Source organism: Alligator mississippiensis, chromosome 5 (assembly GCF_030867095.1).
Source record: "Alligator mississippiensis isolate rAllMis1 chromosome 5, rAllMis1, whole genome shotgun sequence".
Classification (NCBI taxonomy): Eukaryota; Metazoa; Chordata; order Crocodylia; family Alligatoridae; genus Alligator; species Alligator mississippiensis.
The window spans coordinates 145657892-145679210 of NC_081828.1; the positions used below are offsets into that span (position 1 = coordinate 145657892).

Here is a 21319-nt window from a genome sequence, read left to right on the forward strand (position 1 = left end):
CTTGTGTGCTAAATGGCAGCTGTCAGTAAATTATGTGCTGACTTCTCTGATACTTAAAATTTTGACTTACTCATGCATCTCTTATCTCACCTGCATGAATGTGACACTTTGGGCCTTCAAAGCTTGCAATTTACAATGTAAATTGTTAATGCATTATTTGTCTCTCTCTCTTAGCATCTCCCTATTGTATACTTCATCGTTTTGTTTTGTTTTTATCTCAGGGGAAGGCCTTTCAGCCTCCCGGCACTCTTTGCGAACAGGTCTCTCTGCCTCAAACATTTCCCTGAAAGGAGAAAATCGTTTGTCCCTCCTTCTCAATTACCTTCTTCCTTCTTCAAGAGCTGGAACCCCGGCAGCTTCAAGGTGTACAACCCCAATACCTACCCCACAAAACACACCACCCTCCAGTCCTAGCTGCAGCCACCTGGCAACCACAAATTCCCAGCCAAGTGAGCTCCAAGGCGAGGAACTGCTATTGTCACCTGCTAATGACGATATCCCTACAGTAATAATCCATCCACCTGAGGAAGACTTAGAAGTTCAGGCAACGAAGACAGAGGATAATATTGACATAACACCAGGCAACTATCCAAACTTCATCTGTCCATGTGTGATGCCCTCTGCATCTGAGTCACTTGCATTGCAGTATTATTTAGCACATGGCTTGAGCATAAATGATACATCTTTAACTTCTACCACTGTCTGCATGTTTTGTTTTATTTCCTAAGTGTGATCATGTTTCTTGTTTTGCTTTATAGACCTATGCAAATCATACCAAACATAAATTCACTTACTGACATTAACTCCTTTAGGCAATGAAACAGAACGATTTTTGTGTACATAACCTTCATTTGCGTGATTAAACAGGTACTTGTTTGACACGTGTTTTAAGTAATCTTTAAGTAGTTCTTACATAGGTAAGATGTCAGAAATGGTGGCCTTTTTCCTTTCATTCACCTATAATAAATATTTAAGTCCTTAAACATGGTGCATACTTTAAAGAGGTGGCCAGTTCCATGTGGAATTTACAATCTAAATCAGTGGGGTCTGACTGTCTAAGGGGTCTGCAAAAGATGATTGCGATCAGTCAAAAGTATGTGAATATTCACACAATCCAAAGGGATCCACACTTCCATTCAGAATTTTTTAGGGGTCTGCAGATGAAAAAAGTTTGAAATCCACTGGTCTAAATACCATGTGGTACAACAAGTAGCTTTGTGGTGGGGTGAGGGGAAAGCAAATGGTAAGGAGGATAGACAAGGATTACAAATATGATGGTGCTGTAGTAATTTTGGTAATTGTTTGGTGTGCCTGGATTTTTAAATGCAAGCTTTACCCAGTAACTGACTTGTGCTGCTTACTATAATAAGTTCTAGTGAATTTTTCATTAATGTGTTATTGCACTGTTAAAGGCTTGATGACAGTTGTTTTTAACTTTGGTGTTGCAACTTTAGCTAATGGAAAGCTTGTAATGGTACCTACAGATTTGATTGAAGTGGCACAGGCACATGTTGCAAAACTGTGTGTACTCATGTGCACATAATACTAAAGAGAATACAGAGGAATTTTCAGTGACAGTACCTCAATACATTTATGAAATGTTTGTTTTTATAATTTAGACACTAATTCATGATATTGGAATTACTCTTATATCCCAGCAGCAAAATCAATAAGCCTGAATATTTTGGTAATTCTTCTGGATCATGCCCTGGTTATGAATACCTCTACTTTCATTTTCTGTTTGAAAATGTCTAAAAGCCTTTCTTGAAAGTACAAAAAGTCTTGATGTACAATTGACCTGTTGTGCTGGGACTTACCTGGTCATCATATCCAAGTTGGACCATTTAGGATTTCTTTGGATTTCTTTCTCCATTTGTCTAGCAAAGAAGGGCAAACTATTAAGATCTGTGTGTGTGTTTGGCAGGGGAGGGGGGGAGGGGGGGACAGGAGGGGTGGGCAACACACTACCAGTTTGTGTAGAGTAGCAACAAAAATATGTTCAGGCATTTTTGAAGAGCAGTCACCAGTCTCGTTGCTTAGGCTGACTTGAGGTTGAGAAGGCTTGATCCAGCCAACCGCACCAACCCACCTGTAATTCAGGCCAAGAATCCAGGTAAAGAAGAGTGAAGTTTCTAGCAGGTATTTAATGTTGAGGGTAATCAGCATATTTAATATCATGGCTATCTCTGCCTTTCCACCTTTTCAGCCTGTCGTGAGTAGTGGGTGTATTAAGGTCCACAGAAAATCAAGACCTAAATCTATTCTGTAAGGTATCCTCTGAGCAAGGATTTTTTGAGTAAGGCCCTTATGTGTCTCTGTAGGGTGGACAGGAGGGAGCAGTCTTCCTCTGCCTCATTTACAGGAAAAAAAATTTTAATGGGGTGAATTTATGTAGAGATCATTTTTACTGGTTTGGGGAAATCTGTGGTGGATGCTCTTCTAATTCTCATCTGTCTGTAAATAGGATGCTATCCTCCAATCCTCCCCCCCAAGAAATCCAGTGTTTACATCAATAGTGGTAGTTCTTGACATACCCTTAAACAATTTCCAGACTGTCACCCTGGGCCACTACTGGGCTGATATCCTCTTTTTTAAGGTCTGCAGAACAAACTACAGAAGACCTATTCTCTATACTGGAGTGCAACTAAGTGTTTGGCTGTGCAGATTTTCTGTGGGTGACATTAAAGACTGACTAGTTTTGCCTCTCTTCTTTTGTAGCAGCTTCCAGTGCCTAATTTTTGTCCTGTTCTTTGCTCTAGACATATTGGGAACTATCTAAAAAATTGTGAATTGGTATAAAAGGTAGACAGAGATCCTTGGTTGAGCTATAATTTGACTTCAGTATCTAACAACCCAGCCAAAGGCTTCGCTTTTACAAATTAAAACTGATAAAGTTTATTTTGATAAAAGTAGACTTCTAACATTTGGCTCTTTGAGTTGTTTATTTTAATTGCTTCAAATAAAAAAAAATAGTTTAAGACCAGTATTTCCAGAATGTTTTTGTTTGAAAACTGAATCCCTTCAGCAGAAGGGGCATGGTCAGCCAGAAAAAAATGCCAAGATCTTCAGTGTTGAGTCTGCTGCAAGCTGTGCCATTGAATGAGAGAAGTATTCAAACTTTTAAGAATGTTTCGGTAAACAGAAATCTAGTTGACAGGTAAACATTTGTGTGTGTGATGTCCTTGGCTATGCTTATGGCCTCCAGTGAGCCCAAGAGCACTGTTGAGAGATAAGTCCTTACCACTCTGTATGTCCCTGAGCCTGCAAGTTAGGCATAGTAAATGGCTCTGGTGTATGCCTGATGGCCCTGAGCTTTCCCTGCACAACTGTGCTCAGGCCATTGAGACTTGAAGACCCCAGAGGCATGTGCTTATGCCTAATTTGGAGGTTTTGGCACTGTGTGGGATGGACACCAGTGGGCTCATCTTTTGGCAGCACTCTTGGAGGTCATGTAGGCATGTAACCCTTGTTTCTAAAGTTATAAAGGACTATGCATGGTGGTTTTTATTTTAAACTTAATTGATTAAAAACATATACACAACAATTGTAACATTTACTTAGCTGTATTTTTCCTTAATTTGAAGTAATTTTCTTTCCCCTTCCTGGAGCAGAGTTCCTTGCTTTTTTCCCTTTGCCTATGGGAGCAGCAGTCTGTGAGTCTCTAGTATTAAATGAAGTCCAAATATCTAGAAAACATATTTGATACGAGTAAGAATGATGTTAGAAAATACCTTCATTTGATGCATCTTTTAGAGCAATTTTAAAAGATGTCAAGTATTATTCTATATGGCCTCATTTAGCCTTAATCTGCCTAGGTATCAAAGAGTCTGTGGAATTTCTGTTTAAGACACTTTTTTCAGGGTTTCTTCCTCTTTGGCAGTTTAATACCTTAATCAGCTGCACTAGCAATCCCCTTTGGAGTAGTAGAGTTGGTGTGCGTGTTTGCTTTGCATCATGACACCAAGAAAAGCTGCGGGCATGTTAGCATTTCTTCAACATCTCATCAAGGGTTTTATGAATTTTTCTGTGGCTGACATTCTGAAAATAAGGAATCAAGTTTCTTTTCTCCAAAGAGATCATTTATCAAGACAGGGTTTATCAGTTTAGGGAAGAGAAGAAAATAAATTTCTCCTACTAGTCTGAAGAGGAGTTTCTCAGTCTCCCCAAACAGACAATGCATGGGAGGAAACCACTGATGCGATGAATATCTTGCATAAGACGCAGGAGTGACAGCACTCTAGTTCTTCAATAGTCAATCAGACTCTCTCCACCAGAATACAATTACAATTGTGGTTGAATCTTCGATACCTTCCATTCTGCTTCAGAATTCTATGTCTGGTAGGCTTTTTTTTGTAATCAAAATGGATTTTTACCTGGGTAAGAGATGCAGAATATCTCCTAAAGAGAAAAACAAAAAAAGCAGTTGAAATTAAAAGGAATTCAGAATTTATCATTATCAGGAATTAAGTTACATCCCTAAGTTATTAGACCCCTTTAAGTAAAGGGAGAATAAAGATAAATAGCAGGGAGGAAACATGATCCATTAGGGAATGTCACCTAGAGCAATGTAACCACAGCAGAAGTCTGGGAAATGGAATCCAGAACTCAAAAAATAAGTACTTGACTCTGATGCACCAGATATCTTCTGAAACTAGACCGATTACAAAGGTCTAATGGACTTGGAAGCTGTCTCACAAGCTCACCACTTAAGATGATGCGGAATGGTTTTAGTGTATTGCCAGATCTATAAGAAGCCAATTTATTCCTTGTTAGATATCTTCTCATAAATCCTTGAGATGATAAAAATGTAGTTACTTTGTGGGTGGTATTTTATTTAAGCTTAATGAGTTGGTGGAAAGAAAAAGCTGTTAAGCCCCAGTTTTGAAAGGGCTGGGAATTTCTATATTAGTACTAGAACTGCTGAATCTTGGCTAAAAAGCAAGAATGCTGGGGGAATGTTTTTGTGTTGGGTTATGTAAGAATCTATATTATCCTAGGACTGATTATCCTAGGGCCAAATGGGAATTTTTATAGTTACTGTGAACCTTTAGAACTCAAAGGGATCAAATTCAGGCCACCATTTTTGTATTCACAGGGGAGGTTGCAGCCAAACCTTTTCCTACTGGGCACTCTCATAACACCCATAGGACATTAATGTTACAGGTAATCGAGGATCAGGACTGTGCGAGTTAATTCCCCATCCATCAAATTCTGTATGAACCCAATTACTCTGTAAAGCAGAGGGTACATATCATGAATAAACTCAACAAGATACTTATGGAGTGACTGGAGTACAGGTGGAAAATGATACCTTTGCTGATCATCTTTTGCTAATTCCGTATCTTAAGTTAGCTTCCTTTATTGTTCTAGGAGTGAAAAGTAAAGTGCGTCTTAACTTGCCTTTCTCAGATTTACCTGTAAATACTTCCTTTCCTGCCTGCATGTAGTAAGAATCAGGCTTTTTTGTTTTCTTAGCACAGAAATTGCCTTGCATCCCTCTTGCAGTTTTAAAGATGGAGTCTTATTCTATAAAGTAAGCTTTGCACTGATTTGTAGACTGTGTATTGTGGGGTTTGCTAGTTATGTCCAGTTCAGTGAATAATATATACATTTCATAGCAAAAGGAAAGAAAGTGATATTTTTTTCTGTTTTTATTTTGAGATTTTTATATTGATATTAGTACCATACATTGTATAGTATAGGTTTCTCAAACAAAATTAAGGCCCATTAATTTCATTGGTTTTTGTTTGATTAGATTGTCTAGTCTCTCTCCCTTTTATTTTAAAATGGAAGAATAAAAACTGAAATATCTCAAACTCAAAAATGAGAACTTAGTCATGTTCAATTGCAGTAACTCCTCTCTGGAGTTCAGAGGAATGATTTATGTGGGAGTGGACAAATACTACAGGTGTCTCGGGGGGGTGGGGGGGGAGAATTAAAGCAGCCAAATGGTAGAAGGGGTCATTCCTCTCCTTGGACGATAATTGCAGAAAAAGCTCAGACCGAAAAAAGCAAGCAACAACCGCATGCAGACTTTGACTTCCCTAAGTGAGAGAGTGTGTTTAGGTCAGGTTTAATTTGTTAACTATTTATTTAATTTCAATATTTTTCTGCATGTATGCAAAACCATAAGCTTTTGTATAGACTAGAATTTAAAAGCATGCTAATAACCATATTAATTAGCATGTTCTAACACATTAGAAATGTCTTGTATGGATAAAGCAGTGTATTCTTTAACACCTACTGTGCAAAGTCTTAAGATGAGTCTACATTACAGCTATGAGGTAGGGTTGCAGCTTGAGTAAGCATACCTGGATTTATCCTGGGTGGTGATGGTAATTTTGCCATGGCAGCATGAATATGCAGTCTAAGAACTAACGGATTTACCCAGGTGACTTTGCAGCCAGCACTGACGCATCTGCTGCTTCAGCAATGTTAATATTAGCATCCCAGCTAACTGGTTGTTAAAAATAGCACGGGTACATCAACACGTATAATCCCCCCTTTTGACTTGAGCACTTAAACCAGAGAGTTGCAGCCTTTGTGGGCCTGCGGACAGAAATGCTGAGCAATTAAGGTTCTTTGGGCAGCATCAGAGGTCCTGCAAGCAATGTGTTGAACTAGGAAACCAGTGCCTCAGAGGGAAGCATCTCAAGTAGCTTATAGTGCCTTAGCCGTCACGTTAGGGCATGTAACTGGACTGTACCTTTGAAATGTAATCTAGCCAAGCAACAGTACAACGTACACTGCTTCAAACAAGGATAGATTGAACTGTTGATGGCTTGTACAGTTGTTCAATTGCCCTCAGCATCACTATTTTGGTTGTATACCGTGAGCCTATCCCCAGTGTGGTCAAAGTCTGAGTCTTACTGTTTTTAATCAAATATGCACTTTAGAAACAAATATTGTAAAATGCACTCAAGTATGTGTGTCTTTATGCCAGGGCTTACAAATGTACGGTATGTGTGGAACGTATTGGTATAGATTCTGCCTTGAAGTGATGGTGGTTAAGATTAAGATTTGGCTGCTTCGTTTCTTCCTGGAAAAAGTCGCTCTTGTTTTTCTTTTACCTGGTGATGGTTTTGCAAATGGCCACCATTTAGGCAACATCTAATTTTTTAACAAACATTCATTATTTTTCAAAATAAAGTAACTTATATGTTTACAGTACTAATGCAGGACTGCCTTGTTTATTAACTTCCACGTTTGCTTTAAGCAAGCTGCCACATTCAGAGTTCTCAAACAATGTGTGTCACTCAGTCTGCTTTTCTTTTTATTCATTTATTTAATACGCTTCATTTTGAAAGTGTATGTTTTATTTTGATACAGGACTCCTAGCATCTCCACAGTCTGCACCTGGCAACTTAGACATTGGAAAAAATGTAGACGTTAAAGGTAATGGAACAGGAGGAAGCAGAGAGAACAGTACCGTTGACTTCAGTAAGGTAAATGACATTAAATATAATCGCAATGATAACTAAGCAGGGCCATAGAACTTTATTTATTCATTTTATTTTTTTGTCTGTTTACTTAAATAAAAACTGGTTACTTTTACTATATTTCTATTTTTGGGGTGAAAGTTAAACTATGATAATATCAGAATGCAGCATAGATTAAGCATTATATCTTTCGATTTACTTCTGTGGTATATCTGGACTCTCTTGAGTAAACTTTCACTTCACTCTTGGCATTTCATGTAAAGCAACTGCTGCACTTACAAATGGAATACTGTGTAATATATTGAAGTCTGATATATTGCAAGAGTTTTTACAAAATGAATTTTGGGGGTTATGCATCAACTGGTTTAGCTTTTGTAAACTTGTTGCCCTAACTTTCTGAAATAAGATTATTCTTCACAAAAAGAGCTTTAAATGGGACTGACTTTGACCTTTACAAATTTATTATTCAGAAAACACGGAGGTTTGAAAATAAAAAACATAAATCATGTTCCTTCCTTAGGCAGATCTTGTGGACTGCTCGTAACTCCTTCGGTCTTTTGTAACTGATATTTGTTGGGCTGCAAGATCCCTTATGGCTCTTGGTACAAAATTTAATTCTGTAGTCTAATCCATACTGTAAATGTTTGTAACAAAGCTGCTTGCCAAGTTAAGTAATTATTCTCAAGTGAAGCTAATTTAGATTGCAGTTCTCCTCTGATCGTGGCAGCTGCCATTTATTCCTGCTCCTCTGTCACAGTTTTTTTGTTTTTGCTTGGCCTGTCCTTCTGTACACCTGCCTTGTCTCCTGTTGGGCAGGAGTCAGCCTCCTGGCACTGTAGTTGTGGCACACTTGGTGTGGGACTCAAGAGGCCAGCTGTAAGTTTTCTTAGATAGCAGTTTAACTGGTGTTAGTTTCTCGTGCTTTTTGTGTATCTGTGTGTGTGTGTGTGTGTGTGTGTGTGTGTGTGTGGACAAAGAGTTCATGTGCTATACAACTTTTTAATGGTCTTCTCTGATTTTTAATGCAGAAATAAGTTTCACCTGTCTGTTTTTGTGAATGACAGTCATAAAATTATGCATTTCTTTCCAAAAATAATAGTAAAAGTGCAACTCATGATATGCAACAAGGCTAAATTCTGGAAACTTGTGTATAATTACATGAACTCGCCTTAGCTGTTTGTGTAGATTTACTTGTCAAGTCATATCCTACTTCAGAAAAAATATTTCTGTCCTGACAAGTTTATTTTACAAAAATGCTTATGTAGTTCCACCTTCTTAGACTATTATATGTGGTAGAAATGCTAATTTATAATGGTAGAAAACAGACTATTACTAAAATATTGCTGACAGACATATTTTATGTACATTGTGTTTTTCTTTTTGTTTCTTTATGTGAATGTTTTGCATTTTCTTTGTCATTGTAGTACAAATGTTGAGTAACATACGTTTAGTTCTAAAAAATAGTTTGTAGATTTTTTTTCACTTTCAACTGCAAGGCAATAAACAGTTGTTTTATATTATTATGTAATAGGTCGATATGAACTTCATGAGGAAAATTCCTACAGGAGCAGAAGCATCAAATGTGTTGGTGGGAGAAGTAGATTTCTTAGAAAGACCAATTATTGCTTTTGTGAGGCTGGCCCCTGCTGTGCTTCTCTCAGGTCTCACAGAAGTTCCTGTTGCTACACGGTAAAGAAATCCCTGAATGCCATGATTTTACTTGTATTATAAGTAGCAGCACTTCAATGCTAAAGCATGATGAGGTACAGTGGTGGATCTACTCTGTTGGGATTCCAAGGAGTTCCAGGGAACACCTGATCATTTTCAAGACTGGATGTTTCAGTAACGTAACTAGGGCAGAGCTAGTGGGGGATCATCCCTGGATACTGACTTAGAGGGTGCCCCAGTATGGCCCCCTTTTGGCCAAACTGCTAACCCTCCCCCCCCCCCCCCCCCCCCCAGTTTTTCTGTGGCTGGCAGAACCCTGTGCAGCCCAGCCATAGGGAGCTGGGTGGGGGCCACACTACCCAGCAGAGCATCTGGCAGGAGTAGAAAGGGAGTGGAATGACGCCTATTCCTTCTGGGTGGCCTTGCCATGAGACCCACTCCCCACCCTCAGGAGTGGGGGAGAGGGAAGGGCACCAGGAGGGGACCCTCGGGAGCCCATGCTGCCGCTTGTTGCTCAGCAGCAGCAGTCAGCCTTTGCTGTTTAAGCAGTAGTAGTAGCAGCTGCAGCTCAAGTGAGGAGCCTGGTGATTTTCTCTGCCCCCCTCCTCCCCCCCCCCCAACCTCACGCGCTCCTCTTTTTCTACTCCTTCAGTGGTCAGTATAATTCCTTCCCTGCTGTCATCCAGCCCTAGGTGCTGAAAAAGCTTGTGGACCCCCTGGGATGTTTGCTGTTGAATGTTGTTGAAAACTGTTTGAATAAATTGAAAATTTTAAGTTAGGTTGATAAAGAAACATTGACTGGATTTGATAGAGGGTTGTAAGGAAATGTTCAAGATAATTTTATAAACTAATTTCTACAGACTGTGCCCAGAAAGGGTTAAATTTCACCCATGCTTTGATCAAGTGCATGAACATTTGTCATTAAACAGAAAATATGTATGTTGATTGTGTGTATGTGGTGGGTAAATATAGATCTGTGTGTGTTTGGTTCATCTGTTCCTCCTATCTAAAATAAGAGAGGCAATTCAGTCTTCAAAGAACTTGAATGATTGCTTTTCTTTATATAGCAGTGTTCAGAAGTTCTTCAGTCAGTGATTTTCCAATGGAAGTACCATATTTACAGATAAAGGAAAATAATAAGATTGGGTAATCTTGATAGTGTCCTAACTCAATTACTGGTGCTTTTGAGATTTGGAGAAAAACAGAAATCCATAGAAAAAATTGTCAGATGGCTTAAGTTTGAGGCCTGTTTCTCTGTTTAGCTGCCAATTTGTATTGCTTTCCTGTGACATCTTTACTTCACTCTACCTCAGGGCAGGCAATTATTTCAGATGGAGGGCCGCTTAATGAGTTTTGGTGAGCTGTGGAGGGCCACAAGGGTAGCCCAGCCCCCCTTGATGGCTGCCCTGCCCCCTGGTCACCATTTTGGAAAAGGAAATTGTGCCCCCGAATCGCTGACCTTTACCACCAGAAGTTCCTTCCCTTGCCCCCAGAAGTACTCCTTTTGGGAAGGGGGTTTGCTGTCTTGTAACTGGAAAAAAACCCAAATTATATGCTAAAATCAAACATTAACAATAACATATTTTATTTAAAAAAATATTTTTGTCCAGATTTTTGTGTGGTGTATATAGAGGTGATTGCATAATAGCTCCAAATGAAGTGTTACTCTTGTATGTTGCAGGGGAGTGTGGAGGGGTGGGTGTGGGATGGGGGGATGTGGGTGAGGGGTTTGTGGAAGGGAGTGTTTGTAGAGATGTGTAGGTGGGTGGGTATGGGGCTTCTGAGGTATGTGGAGGGGGAGGGTGGCTTAGGGTGTGTGTGAGTGCACGTAGCAGTAAATGGGGCTCCTCGTAGAGGCACATGGGGGTATGTGTGGGGAGGGTATGGGATTGGTGCGGGGTATGGGTGGGTGCAGTGTTTGTGGGGTATGTGATTGTGTGGAGGAAGGGTGTGGTTGTGGGGTTTGCAGGGGAGGGTTTGTGGGTATGGTGGGGTGTGCATGGGACTCCTGAGTGTGCCCCCTTCCCCCCTGAGCTGGTCAGCACCTTCCCCCACCCTGTGACAGCCTGGAGCCCCTGTGCCCTGTTGTGCTTCCCTGTCATTACCAGTCATGTGTCACCCCAGTACGATGTGCCCACTCCAGACTCGCTTCCACCGGAGCAGAGTGGATCAGCTGGAACCCATGTGCAGCCCTGACTTGGCCTCCCTCCTGCACTGCACCACCCGCCTGTCACATGCCCTGCCGCCCCCTGAGCACGCAGCAAGGCTGGGGCAGGTCTGCAGTGCGACTGTCTTGTTACATACAAAAAACTAGAACTCTTGGTTCCAAAATGATTCCTAGGCATCGTAGGTGGTGGCGGCTCCTGCTGTAGGCTCATCCTCCTGGGCTCAGTAGTGGCAGTGTGAGACAAGCTGTTGCTCAGCTCAGGGGGAAAGCAACCCTTCCTCCTCCTCTTGCCGGCAGTTCCCTGCTGTAGCCACCTGAGTCTGTTCTGCGCTGCCACCACTGCCCTGCAGGGCAGCCCAGAGGTGGCAGTGCAGATGCAGGGCAGCTCAGTGTGGGCTCTGGGCAGCTGCAGCAGGGAACTGCCAGCAGCGGGAGGGGAAGGGCTGCTTTTCTCCCTGTGCTGAGCAACAGCTTCTGCTGCTGAAATTGGGCAAGCAAGCCCAGACCAGGTACTGGGAGTATGGGGTTAGGGCTGTGCATTGCAGGTCCCCACCAGTGTACCATGGGGCTGACAGCAGCAGCTGGAAGGAGCTGCCTGTCACCAAGGGACCTGCTGTGGACTGGATGCAGCCCACAAGACATATTTTGGCCACCCCTGCTGTACTTTGATAGCTTAAAGTTGCAATTTTAAGTGCATGTATGCATCTTCAAAGGTTTCAGGATTATGTGTAATGGAAGATGTGATGAATTAAAGGAATACTTTTAGATTTCCACGCCCCACCTTTTTGCTATCTTTTGAAAATAACTTTATTTCACAGCTGATTTTGAATTGCAGTTCTCTAATTTATTATGGCCATCCATGAGATCAATAGCTTTATGAATGACTTTTTGCTTCAGTTTCTTGAAATAACATGCTTGTTTAAAAAAAAAAAAAAAAAAAAGGGGGGGGGGGAAAGGATCAATAACTGTTAAAATATAATAGCTCTACTCGTCTGTCTCATTTTCTGTACAGGTTCTTGTTTCTCTTGCTTGGCCCAGCAGGCAAGGGACCACAGTATCATGAAATTGGAAGATCAATTGCAACACTTATGACAGATGATGTAAGTAGTATAGATATAAAATCCATTGATAGAGACCCAAGTGGTGTGTATTGGAAAAATCTGAAATAATGTGCTTATTGACTGCTTAATGAAATGTCTTCAAAAGCTGTAACTTAGGCATGGCACAGCCAAACTAATTTTAGTAAAAATAAATTCATGCCTTTTTTGCAGAGTATATAATAGCAACTTATTCCATGACTCTTGTAAAATAATCCTAAACCTACTTCATAAAGACCATACAAGCTATTTAGTGCAGATTCCTTTTTCTTCTGCTTAAATGCATCCATCTCTGGCATGAAACTTCATAGCTGTTAAGCAGCACACAAATGTTGTACAACTGTTAAGAGAAAAATAAGAATACTGTGAACAGTTCAAACATCAGCAGGAGGAGTTAAAGGAATGTAATGTCCAAACTTAGAATTTTACTAGATTCTTGAAGTGACACTTTCAGTGTTTGGCAAAGTGTTGTATACTCTTTAGGTAGGCAAGGAGGTCAGGACCTGGTTTGTTTGTCCACACCAAGAAGAGCACAGTAAAGGGTATTTGTTTCAAATTGGAGGTGGAGTGCCACCTACTGAATTGCAGGTATCATTGGAGTAAGTCAGCTTCTGAAATTTTGACATTTCTTGAGACAAAAGCAATATTTAACTTATGAATTTTAAACTAGAAATTTTAGAATGGTGTGTTCTGTGTTTGGATATGTTTTAATTTATTTCTGAAAGTCCAGAATTTTAATTAGCTTTTGGGCTTAGCATGCATTTTTTAAAATACTTTAACTTATTGATAGTTAACATTTAATTTGGTAGTATTTATCATATGCATTATATAAAATACTATTTAAATAATTACAGAATATTCTCCCTTGAATGCCTTTATTTCTGAGATGTGAATTTCTGCCACTTGTGGGTAGGGCTTGGGATTTGCCATTCCTGTGTGAAAAATAAATAAAAATGTTACTGGGTCAAACTCCACAAAAGAAAGGTGATTTAACATTTTTAAGTTAAACTTAATTTGTTTAACTTGAAACTAGAAATCCAAAGTAGTGATAGTCATACACTGGTTTGTGAAATTGAATGTATTTGGAGATTATACTTTGCAATGACAGATATGCCTTTGACTAATGGAAATGCAATTTGACTCCATGCTTTCTACATTTAAAAGAAGTCATCCAGAATTTAAAAGACGTCATCCAGAATGCACAAAAGTAAAGGACATGTAATGTAATGAAAATGAAGCTCCTGATTTTAAGCGTAATGCATGTGTTGGTGTGGAGTTTGTTTTAAATGCTTTGTGTTAACTCAGAGCACTACCATGGCATGTAATGTACAATCAATTCTATAAGTTCAGTTCACTTCTACCAAATAAATTTGGTGATCCTAAATAATGGTGGTTTATAGACAGAGTAATATGCGTTTTAAAATTTCCAGATAATGAATTCTTGCAACATCCCTCTGATGTTAAAAAAAAAAATTAAAAAAAAATTTAATCTCTAGATTTTTATATATAGGAAAACTGTCTTTGAAAGGCAACTCAATACCATATCATGAGTTTTGAAGAGGAGGGATTAAACCTAAAAGAGGGTCCTGATTTCTAAGAATGTGCCTTTTTCTGTAATGTTTATTAAAATCTGAACAGTCTCCTTTGGCTGTATGGTGAAATGCAAAAAGTAACTGGCATTTCTGATCAGCAGAAGACAATACTTTTTTTAAAGCTTTTTGATGAACTACGGTTTTAATAACATAGCTGGGGATATTTTTACAAACATTTGGGGTGAGCAGTGACTTCTATATGCCTATTGAAAGTTTTTTATGCATGCAAGTGCTTATGTACAAATGTGAAAGGTTTTGCATGTCCAAAACCCACTAGCTACACAGACTTCTAGTATGTGAAAAATTGTATATTCAAGTAATGTTGCATGTTACATTTCAAATGTACCAATAAGAGCCTTGTTGAGGACCCTTTGAAAATGTGATGCTTTTTTTTTTTAAACTGAAGCTTTTCTTTCTTTTAATGAAGTATTCTTCCACAGAAGTAAATGTTTGTGTCTTTTTCTTTCATAAAGGTTTTCCATGATGTTGCTTATAAAGCGAAAGATCGAAATGATCTGTTATCAGGAATTGATGAATTTTTAGACCAAGTGACTGTCCTTCCGCCAGGAGAATGGGATCCATCTATACGCATTGAGCCACCAAAAAGTGTGCCTTCTCAGGTAAGAGATTTTACAGAATGACAATTTTTGACTTATTGCTAAAGCATATTTTCAATTACATTGTAACATTTTAAATCGTACATTGAATTAACCTTTACTAAAGCAGCAGAAAAACACCAGACCCACTGGGGAGAAAGATTCGACCCACCTTAAAATAACACTAACTACGTGAACTGTGTGCATCTGTTTGTGTACGTTTGAAGTGAGAAATTAAGGTTTATTTCGTGTGGGTTTCTTTGTTCTTTTAATAATGTTGTTTGATATAAAAGTATGTTGCATGAATTTAATTAGTGTAAACAAGAACATTGCGAAAGGGTAATAAAAGGATAATGAAAACACAGTTGACAGATTTAGACAGAAAATAGGATAAATTAGACTATAAAAGCAATGTAAAATTTAAATAAAAAGTGTAATGCTAATACATTGGGTTATGTTTTGGAATGATATTTGCCTCACAAGCTTTGCCTTCAGTTTGCAATTCTAAGTGTGTTGTATTGCTTCTGTGGGATGTCCCACTACCAGTTAGGCTGGGAAATTATGCCCCAAAGGGAACTTCACTTTTTGTGTAGAGGAGGGAAATTGCTAGAGAAGGGATCTGATCTATTGAGGGACAGGTATTTGGCTCATAAAGGGCTGGTGGTGTTACTTCTTCAGGTGCTAACAGCCTTGGGCAGGACTTAGTGATGGAAATGACTGAGGGAGAAAAAGACATAAGTTGCATAATAACTGAACCAGTAATGTGGTACAGCTGTGAAGCAGGCAAATACGATCCTAGGATGCATCTGGTGAAGTATTTCCAGTGGAAACAGGGAAGAATTAACGCCACTGTGCAGATTGGTGGTTTAGACCTTCTGGAATGCAGTATACAATTTGAGAAGGAGCTACTTGGCCACGCAGTTCTGTGCGTGCTCCTGCCATTGCTGGCTTGTTGGCAGGGCTGGCTGTCATCTCATTCATAGGCACCTGTATGGCCAGCCCCAAAAAAATCAGCCCTATGTGTGACACCAATGAGTGCACCTACTCCAATAAGCGCATGTTTGGCCTCACTGACAAGTAAAATGAGGGATGTCAGTTTTTTGAAAGGGAATCTGTTGATATGGTTCCATTAAACTTTGAAGAAAATGGAACAGATAGAAGCCAGACTGAAGTAAAAACCCTGTTTTAAATATGCTTTATAAGTATCTTTGCCATCTTAAACAAACAAGCTTGTTTTGCTGTTATACTAAACTTGAATAGATGAAATACAGCTATTTTTGTTATAAGCATTTATGAATGTAAAAAACAAATGTGGTCCCAGTTGTTCAAGAAAGATCAGCTGAGACTAGAACATGACAGAAAAGGTAAACAGTACTAGAAAAGGAGTCTATAAGAGCTTGGCTTTTATGTTCTAGTAAACTGAAAGCTGATGGAACATGAGGTTTCTCTCTGAATACATGAAGGAGATAGACCTAAGGTTGGGAGGGAGAGAGGGGAGTACTTTAGGCTAAAGGGCAATGCTGATGGAGAAGAAGGTCATAAATGGATGGCTTGAGTCTTGTGTTTCTTGGAGTATGCATTTGTATATGTATTGCGTGCCTTGACACATTATAGCACAATTTATGTAATCTGTATATTATGGAATTTTAGGTATAAAAGATTCAGGCATAGTGGTAAAAATTTGCTAAAAATATTTTAATTCAATTTAATTATCAAAGAACATATGACCCAGAAAGGAATAATATTGCCTTCTGAGAACTTCTGGAATAATGTGTTACATTATTAGCAGAAATATTTATGAAATGTTGTCTTAGTAGTATTTTAAAGCTCAATTACTTTTTAAGTATTGGGTATCTGTACTTCATATGAATTAATGCTTGTTAGTAAGAAAAAATCTTAAATCATATGTTTTTTTTCCTGATATAGGAGAAAAGGAAGCTACCTAAATTTCCAAATGGATCTACCCCTACTGGAGAGACACTCAAAGAAGAGGGCCATCATGCTGGACCTGAGCTACAAAGGACTGGAAGGTGTGTTTGCTTAATTAAGTTCGAGTAATCGCAAAAAAAAAAAAAATAGGAGCAATAAATCATTACTAATTACAGTTTTCTGTGATGACATTATCAATACCTTTATTGTGAATTGAAAGGATTTAATTAAGCGCATCTCTTTCTTTTCCTTTTCAAGTGTTAAGTTTTTACCTATGATTGGCCTACTTTAAATCATTATCAACAGTATGTCAATATTTCTCAACACACTTGTGAAGGATTTCATTATATGATAATGCCTCCTTTAATTGACTAAATTTTCAGAATTCGTTTTTGATTTTAAGCTGTTATAAAGCATGCATTTATCATACATATAGCAGAAAATTGAAATTTTTCTATACTGGGCTAGATATTCAAAATGTTACATAGAAACAAAAAATCAGTGTCAAAGAAGAATTCTACAGAAGAAATTAAAAGATACCCAACAAAACAGAGATTACTGGGCAGTCTCCACATTCAAACATTGATAGCTTCCAGCAAGGAACAGAACGTAGGTGAAGTATTGATATTTGTCCTGAACTCATTTTCAATGACAACTCTTGTACATAAATCACATTCCTTTTCTGGCAAGCTTAGTAAACAGGTACCCTTGACTACAACATTTAATTTTCTATCAATTTAGTAAAATATTTGACAGGCTATATTCTAATTCTTTCCCCAGAACCAGCCTTGGATCAGGAATAGGGGGAAAACTAGAAATTCCGAAAATAATATTCCATAGGCTAAAACTAGTCAGTAGTATGTTTTTAGAGATTTAAAGAGAACCTGTCACCATATGAGTTGACTTGATTTTCAGCTCAAGTAAAGTCTTCCTTGCTTCCATATACAGGCCAATGGAGCTTGTAATATGCACAAACGATCCTTCTCTTAAGAACAGCATGTTATGTTTTTTCCATTTTTTTTGTAACCATACTCTGAATTCATAACCAAATATTTTTGTAAATATTTGGTTTAATCTGGGTTTGACCTTGTCAACATTTTAAATAACATCCATCATCATAATAGCAGTTTCTGCTTCTATTTTGCTCAGTTGAATTCATTATACTATGTCTTCTTTTATTTTCCTTAAAATTCTTCTATATCTAGAGCCTATTGCTGCAACAGTTGGGAGACAGATGTTATTTATATATTTAGAAAACTCTATATATGGAGAATTTCGCTAAAAAATGAAACTAAAGCTGCTTCTAGAACTCTTATAGATTTCTTGTAAACATTGGAGTGCAGGAAATGACAATGGTTCTGGAACTACATTTGAACTGCTCTTTTCATGTTCAGTTTGTTCTGAATGTCATTGCATTTGGGTATGAGGTTCTAAATGTTGCTTGGTTAAAATAATTTCCAAGGATCTTTTTCAATATCTAGCCCATTATATGCAAAATACGTAGCCACTTTTTAAAAATGTTAAATATAATTGCTTTTTCTAAAATTGCTTAATTGGAATCATCTAAATTTATTTTACATTTTAGTATTATTTTAAATTGGATTATGAAGTGGTTAACTTGTGCTAGCAATTGGCACTGGCAGTCTTGTGTAGCCCATAGTTTTAACTAGCTAGAATCCTCTAGTGTACAGTTTGACAAGTTTCATCTCACCTATTTAGGCTTTTTGGTGGTTTGATGCTTGACATCAAAAGGAAAACAACTTTTTTCTTGAGTGACTTCAAGGATGCACTAAGCCTGCAGTGCCTGGCCTCGATTCTTTTCCTATACTGTGCCTGTATGTCTCCTGTAATCACTTTTGGAGGGCTCCTGGGAGAAGCTACACAAGGCAGAATAGTGAGTACAAAGAATGGTAGTAGCCAGGCTTTTAGATCTTCAGAGGCAAGTCACTGTGTGCATTTGTCTCATTTATTCACACTTTTATTTGAAGAATTTACCCACAGCACTTGATTTAGCCTGCCCCAAAACAGACCTTCCCCCAAAAGGTAATTGCTGTGGAAAATGTGGGAAACCCATGTGAACAGGAGAAGATGCACAGTCGAGGTAAAAATCTTTATCCTGCCTTACTGGATGAATGGCTTCATGAATTGAGAGAGGTCTTGCATTGCCTCTCTTTGGAAAGGGGGGATAGAACTGGGTCTTAATTTAAAAAAGTATAACTTAAATCCATAAAGGTGCACCATCCCAGTGGGTCTGCTTAGGATAAGTCACAGGCTCAAGGTGGATAGTAAAAAAAAACCTAATGGCCTTGAGTAATAAGCCTGGATGGATGATATCTGCAATACACTAGTAGAGGAAGTGAATTGTGTATTTAAACAATGGGTAAAATATACTTTTTCACTATTTGTATATTGTTCTTATTCTCAGTCAGAGGAAATAACGAAGGCTTACAAACAGAAAATACTCTTCATTTGTATGTATTAATGTAGTTGGCTATAAAGCACAATTTCAATTTTGGTAGTACAATATGAACAGTGTTTAACAGCACCAGATCTATTTTAATTAAATTCTGTAATAATGTGTTGCATTTTTCAGAAAGGGGAGGGAATGGTCACATCATCTGTCTCAAGTTGCTGTTTCTGCATTAATTGGCTAATAATAAAATTAAAATAATTTAATGAAGTATATTTTCTGCTTTCTGAAATGTGAAAATTAGACTACTTTGAGTGAAAAGGGTATATTTTAAATATCTCAATTTTTTTAGGGTTTTGATTAAACACTTCTACTTCAAAACACAGAATTCACCATATTACTTTTCAGAGCAAATGTTTGAACTTGTGTCAGTGCTATTAGTTGTTTGCAAAAGATAGTGTGATTAAATGCTAGTAACTTAGATATTTGCCTATTGATATGAAAATTTGAACAACTTATTGGCTATTACAAAATCTACTTATGGAAATAAGTAATATTCTTTACTACGCAGTACTTAACCTGCACCTAAATCTGTTCAGATAATTAGCATAAAAATGTTAACATGTTTGTTGAATGTGCATCTTGTGTCATTTTTTAGACCTGTTTCTTTTGAGCTTGATGTATAAATAGCTTCTTTCTTTTAGCTGTCTGGGATTGTTTGTAGGTTTGTTCCTGCCTTTTAAATATTTGGGTGTGAATCACTGAGTATAATAAATTTAGTTTGTGCAAATATTCTTTCAAGTCCAGTAGATGACTTTGTAAGGTACACAGTTTGTGTTCATCCCCCTCCCCCATTCACAAAAGCTGTCACTTCCTCAGTATTTCCTTTTCCTGACAGCCTGATTGAAAGCCCAGAGTTAATGCACTGACTTAAAAACACTTGTTCAAGGTTAATTGTTGAAAGAAGCTGGGTTTTATAAGCCTCTTAAATTGTTTATGATTTATGAAGTTACATTGTTTGTGGCCCCCATTCAGCAAATCAGTTTTACTCCTGGTTGTGTTTCATTGAATAATTTTGTGCCTAATTTTTGTATCTTTCTCAGATTTGAATAATTACTGAATATCAAATAGGTTTTTAAAACTTGCTGCTCAAAAATCTCATTGTCTGTTGAATAACTTTTTCATCATTCTAATTCTAACTAGATTAGATAATTTGTGAAAATCTTTAATACTGTACTGATTTGTATTGTAAAAAGTTTGCTTCTCTCCCAGGGTAGATTATTTCTCTCCTTCCTCCCCCTGCCCCCAATGGGATGTTGGCTTATTGGTTCTCAGACTTATTGTCATGTATTCATAACCCAGTATTTTTCAGTAAGCCTAGTTAGATGCGTTTTGCAATGCATGGCTGATGGGTGCAGGTTTGATATAGCACACATGCTATTTTGATACAGGTCTGGTGTGGTCGCTTCTCAGCCTCTTGAAGGCTCAGATCAAGTCTTCTTTCTTAATGAGACTGAGACAGACAACTTTATTAGAACATGTGTTGATTAGGTACTATGTTTTTGTTATAACATTTGTTAGGTGCTTTCCTTCACAGCCTCCAGAATGAATAACATTTTTTTTTCTCTCATGGTTTTGGACTGCTTTACATTTCTCAAGAGTAAAACAGTCCAAATCTTTTGACCATGATGCTGTTCCAGCAAAGTTGTGTTAAGTTACACTTGTGTGTGAAACAATGACTTCAATGCTTTTACATCATGTCTTGTTTCTAAGTTAATGTATTTTAATACCCTAAATATGTAAACAATATGGGAAATGTTAATTTTAAAATCAGTGTAGTCATGAAGATTTTTTTTTCCCCAAACAGAGTGCAATAGAGTCTCTCTTTGGAGCCTCGTTAACTGGGATTGCCTATTCTCTGTTTGCTGGGCAGCCTCTTACAATATTGGGGAGCACTGGACCAGTTCTAGTATTTGAGAAAATATTATTTAAATTCTGCAAGTAAGTAACATTTTCTGATCTTGCCACGCTACTTTGCATTTTAAGACCATAGAATTTTAGATCTCAGTTCTGTATGGTGGTGTTATGACTCAGCCTCTTGATTTGATCCAAAACTAAAAAAGAGCTGCTTTTCAGCTTCGGTTTGAATGTATGTCAGTTTGCAAGAGGAGTTTACAAGACTTTAACTGTGGGACTTGTGAACTGGAGCTCTGATCCTTCTTGTGGCAGTGCAGTCCCGGCCTCTTCCCTGCTGTCCACCCTGAGGTGCATATGCACCTGCTGCCAGCAGTGAGCCAGGCTAAGGCTGCACAGACCCTGGTGTAGCCACTTGTAGCCTCCCCTTGCCACCTGCCATGGTCAGCCTGCGCTCCTGGCAGGTTCCTTCCACCCACTACAGATCCTGGGCTGCTCATGACAGGT

General features: G+C 38.3%; 1 protein-coding gene across 2 annotated transcripts in view; it reads left to right on the top strand.

Annotated features, from left to right (window-relative positions):
* SLC4A7 (solute carrier family 4 member 7) overlaps window positions 1–21319 on the top strand; it is a 158310-nt gene that overhangs the window by 105225 nt on the left and 31766 nt on the right. The window contains exons 7-14 of one of the 2 annotated variants that reach the window (XM_006261748.4): window positions 222–581; window positions 7330–7445; window positions 8971–9128; window positions 12287–12374; window positions 14437–14583; window positions 16486–16589; window positions 18208–18382; window positions 20766–20899. In XM_006261748.4, the coding sequence (XP_006261810.2) occupies window positions 222–581; window positions 7330–7445; window positions 8971–9128; window positions 12287–12374; window positions 14437–14583; window positions 16486–16589; window positions 18208–18382; window positions 20766–20899 (1282 nt within the window). The remainder of the gene's footprint in view (window positions 1–221; window positions 582–7329; window positions 7446–8970; window positions 9129–12286; window positions 12375–14436; window positions 14584–16485; window positions 16590–18207; window positions 18383–20765; window positions 20900–21319) is intronic. The other variant, XM_019497966.2, reaches the window with a different exon arrangement.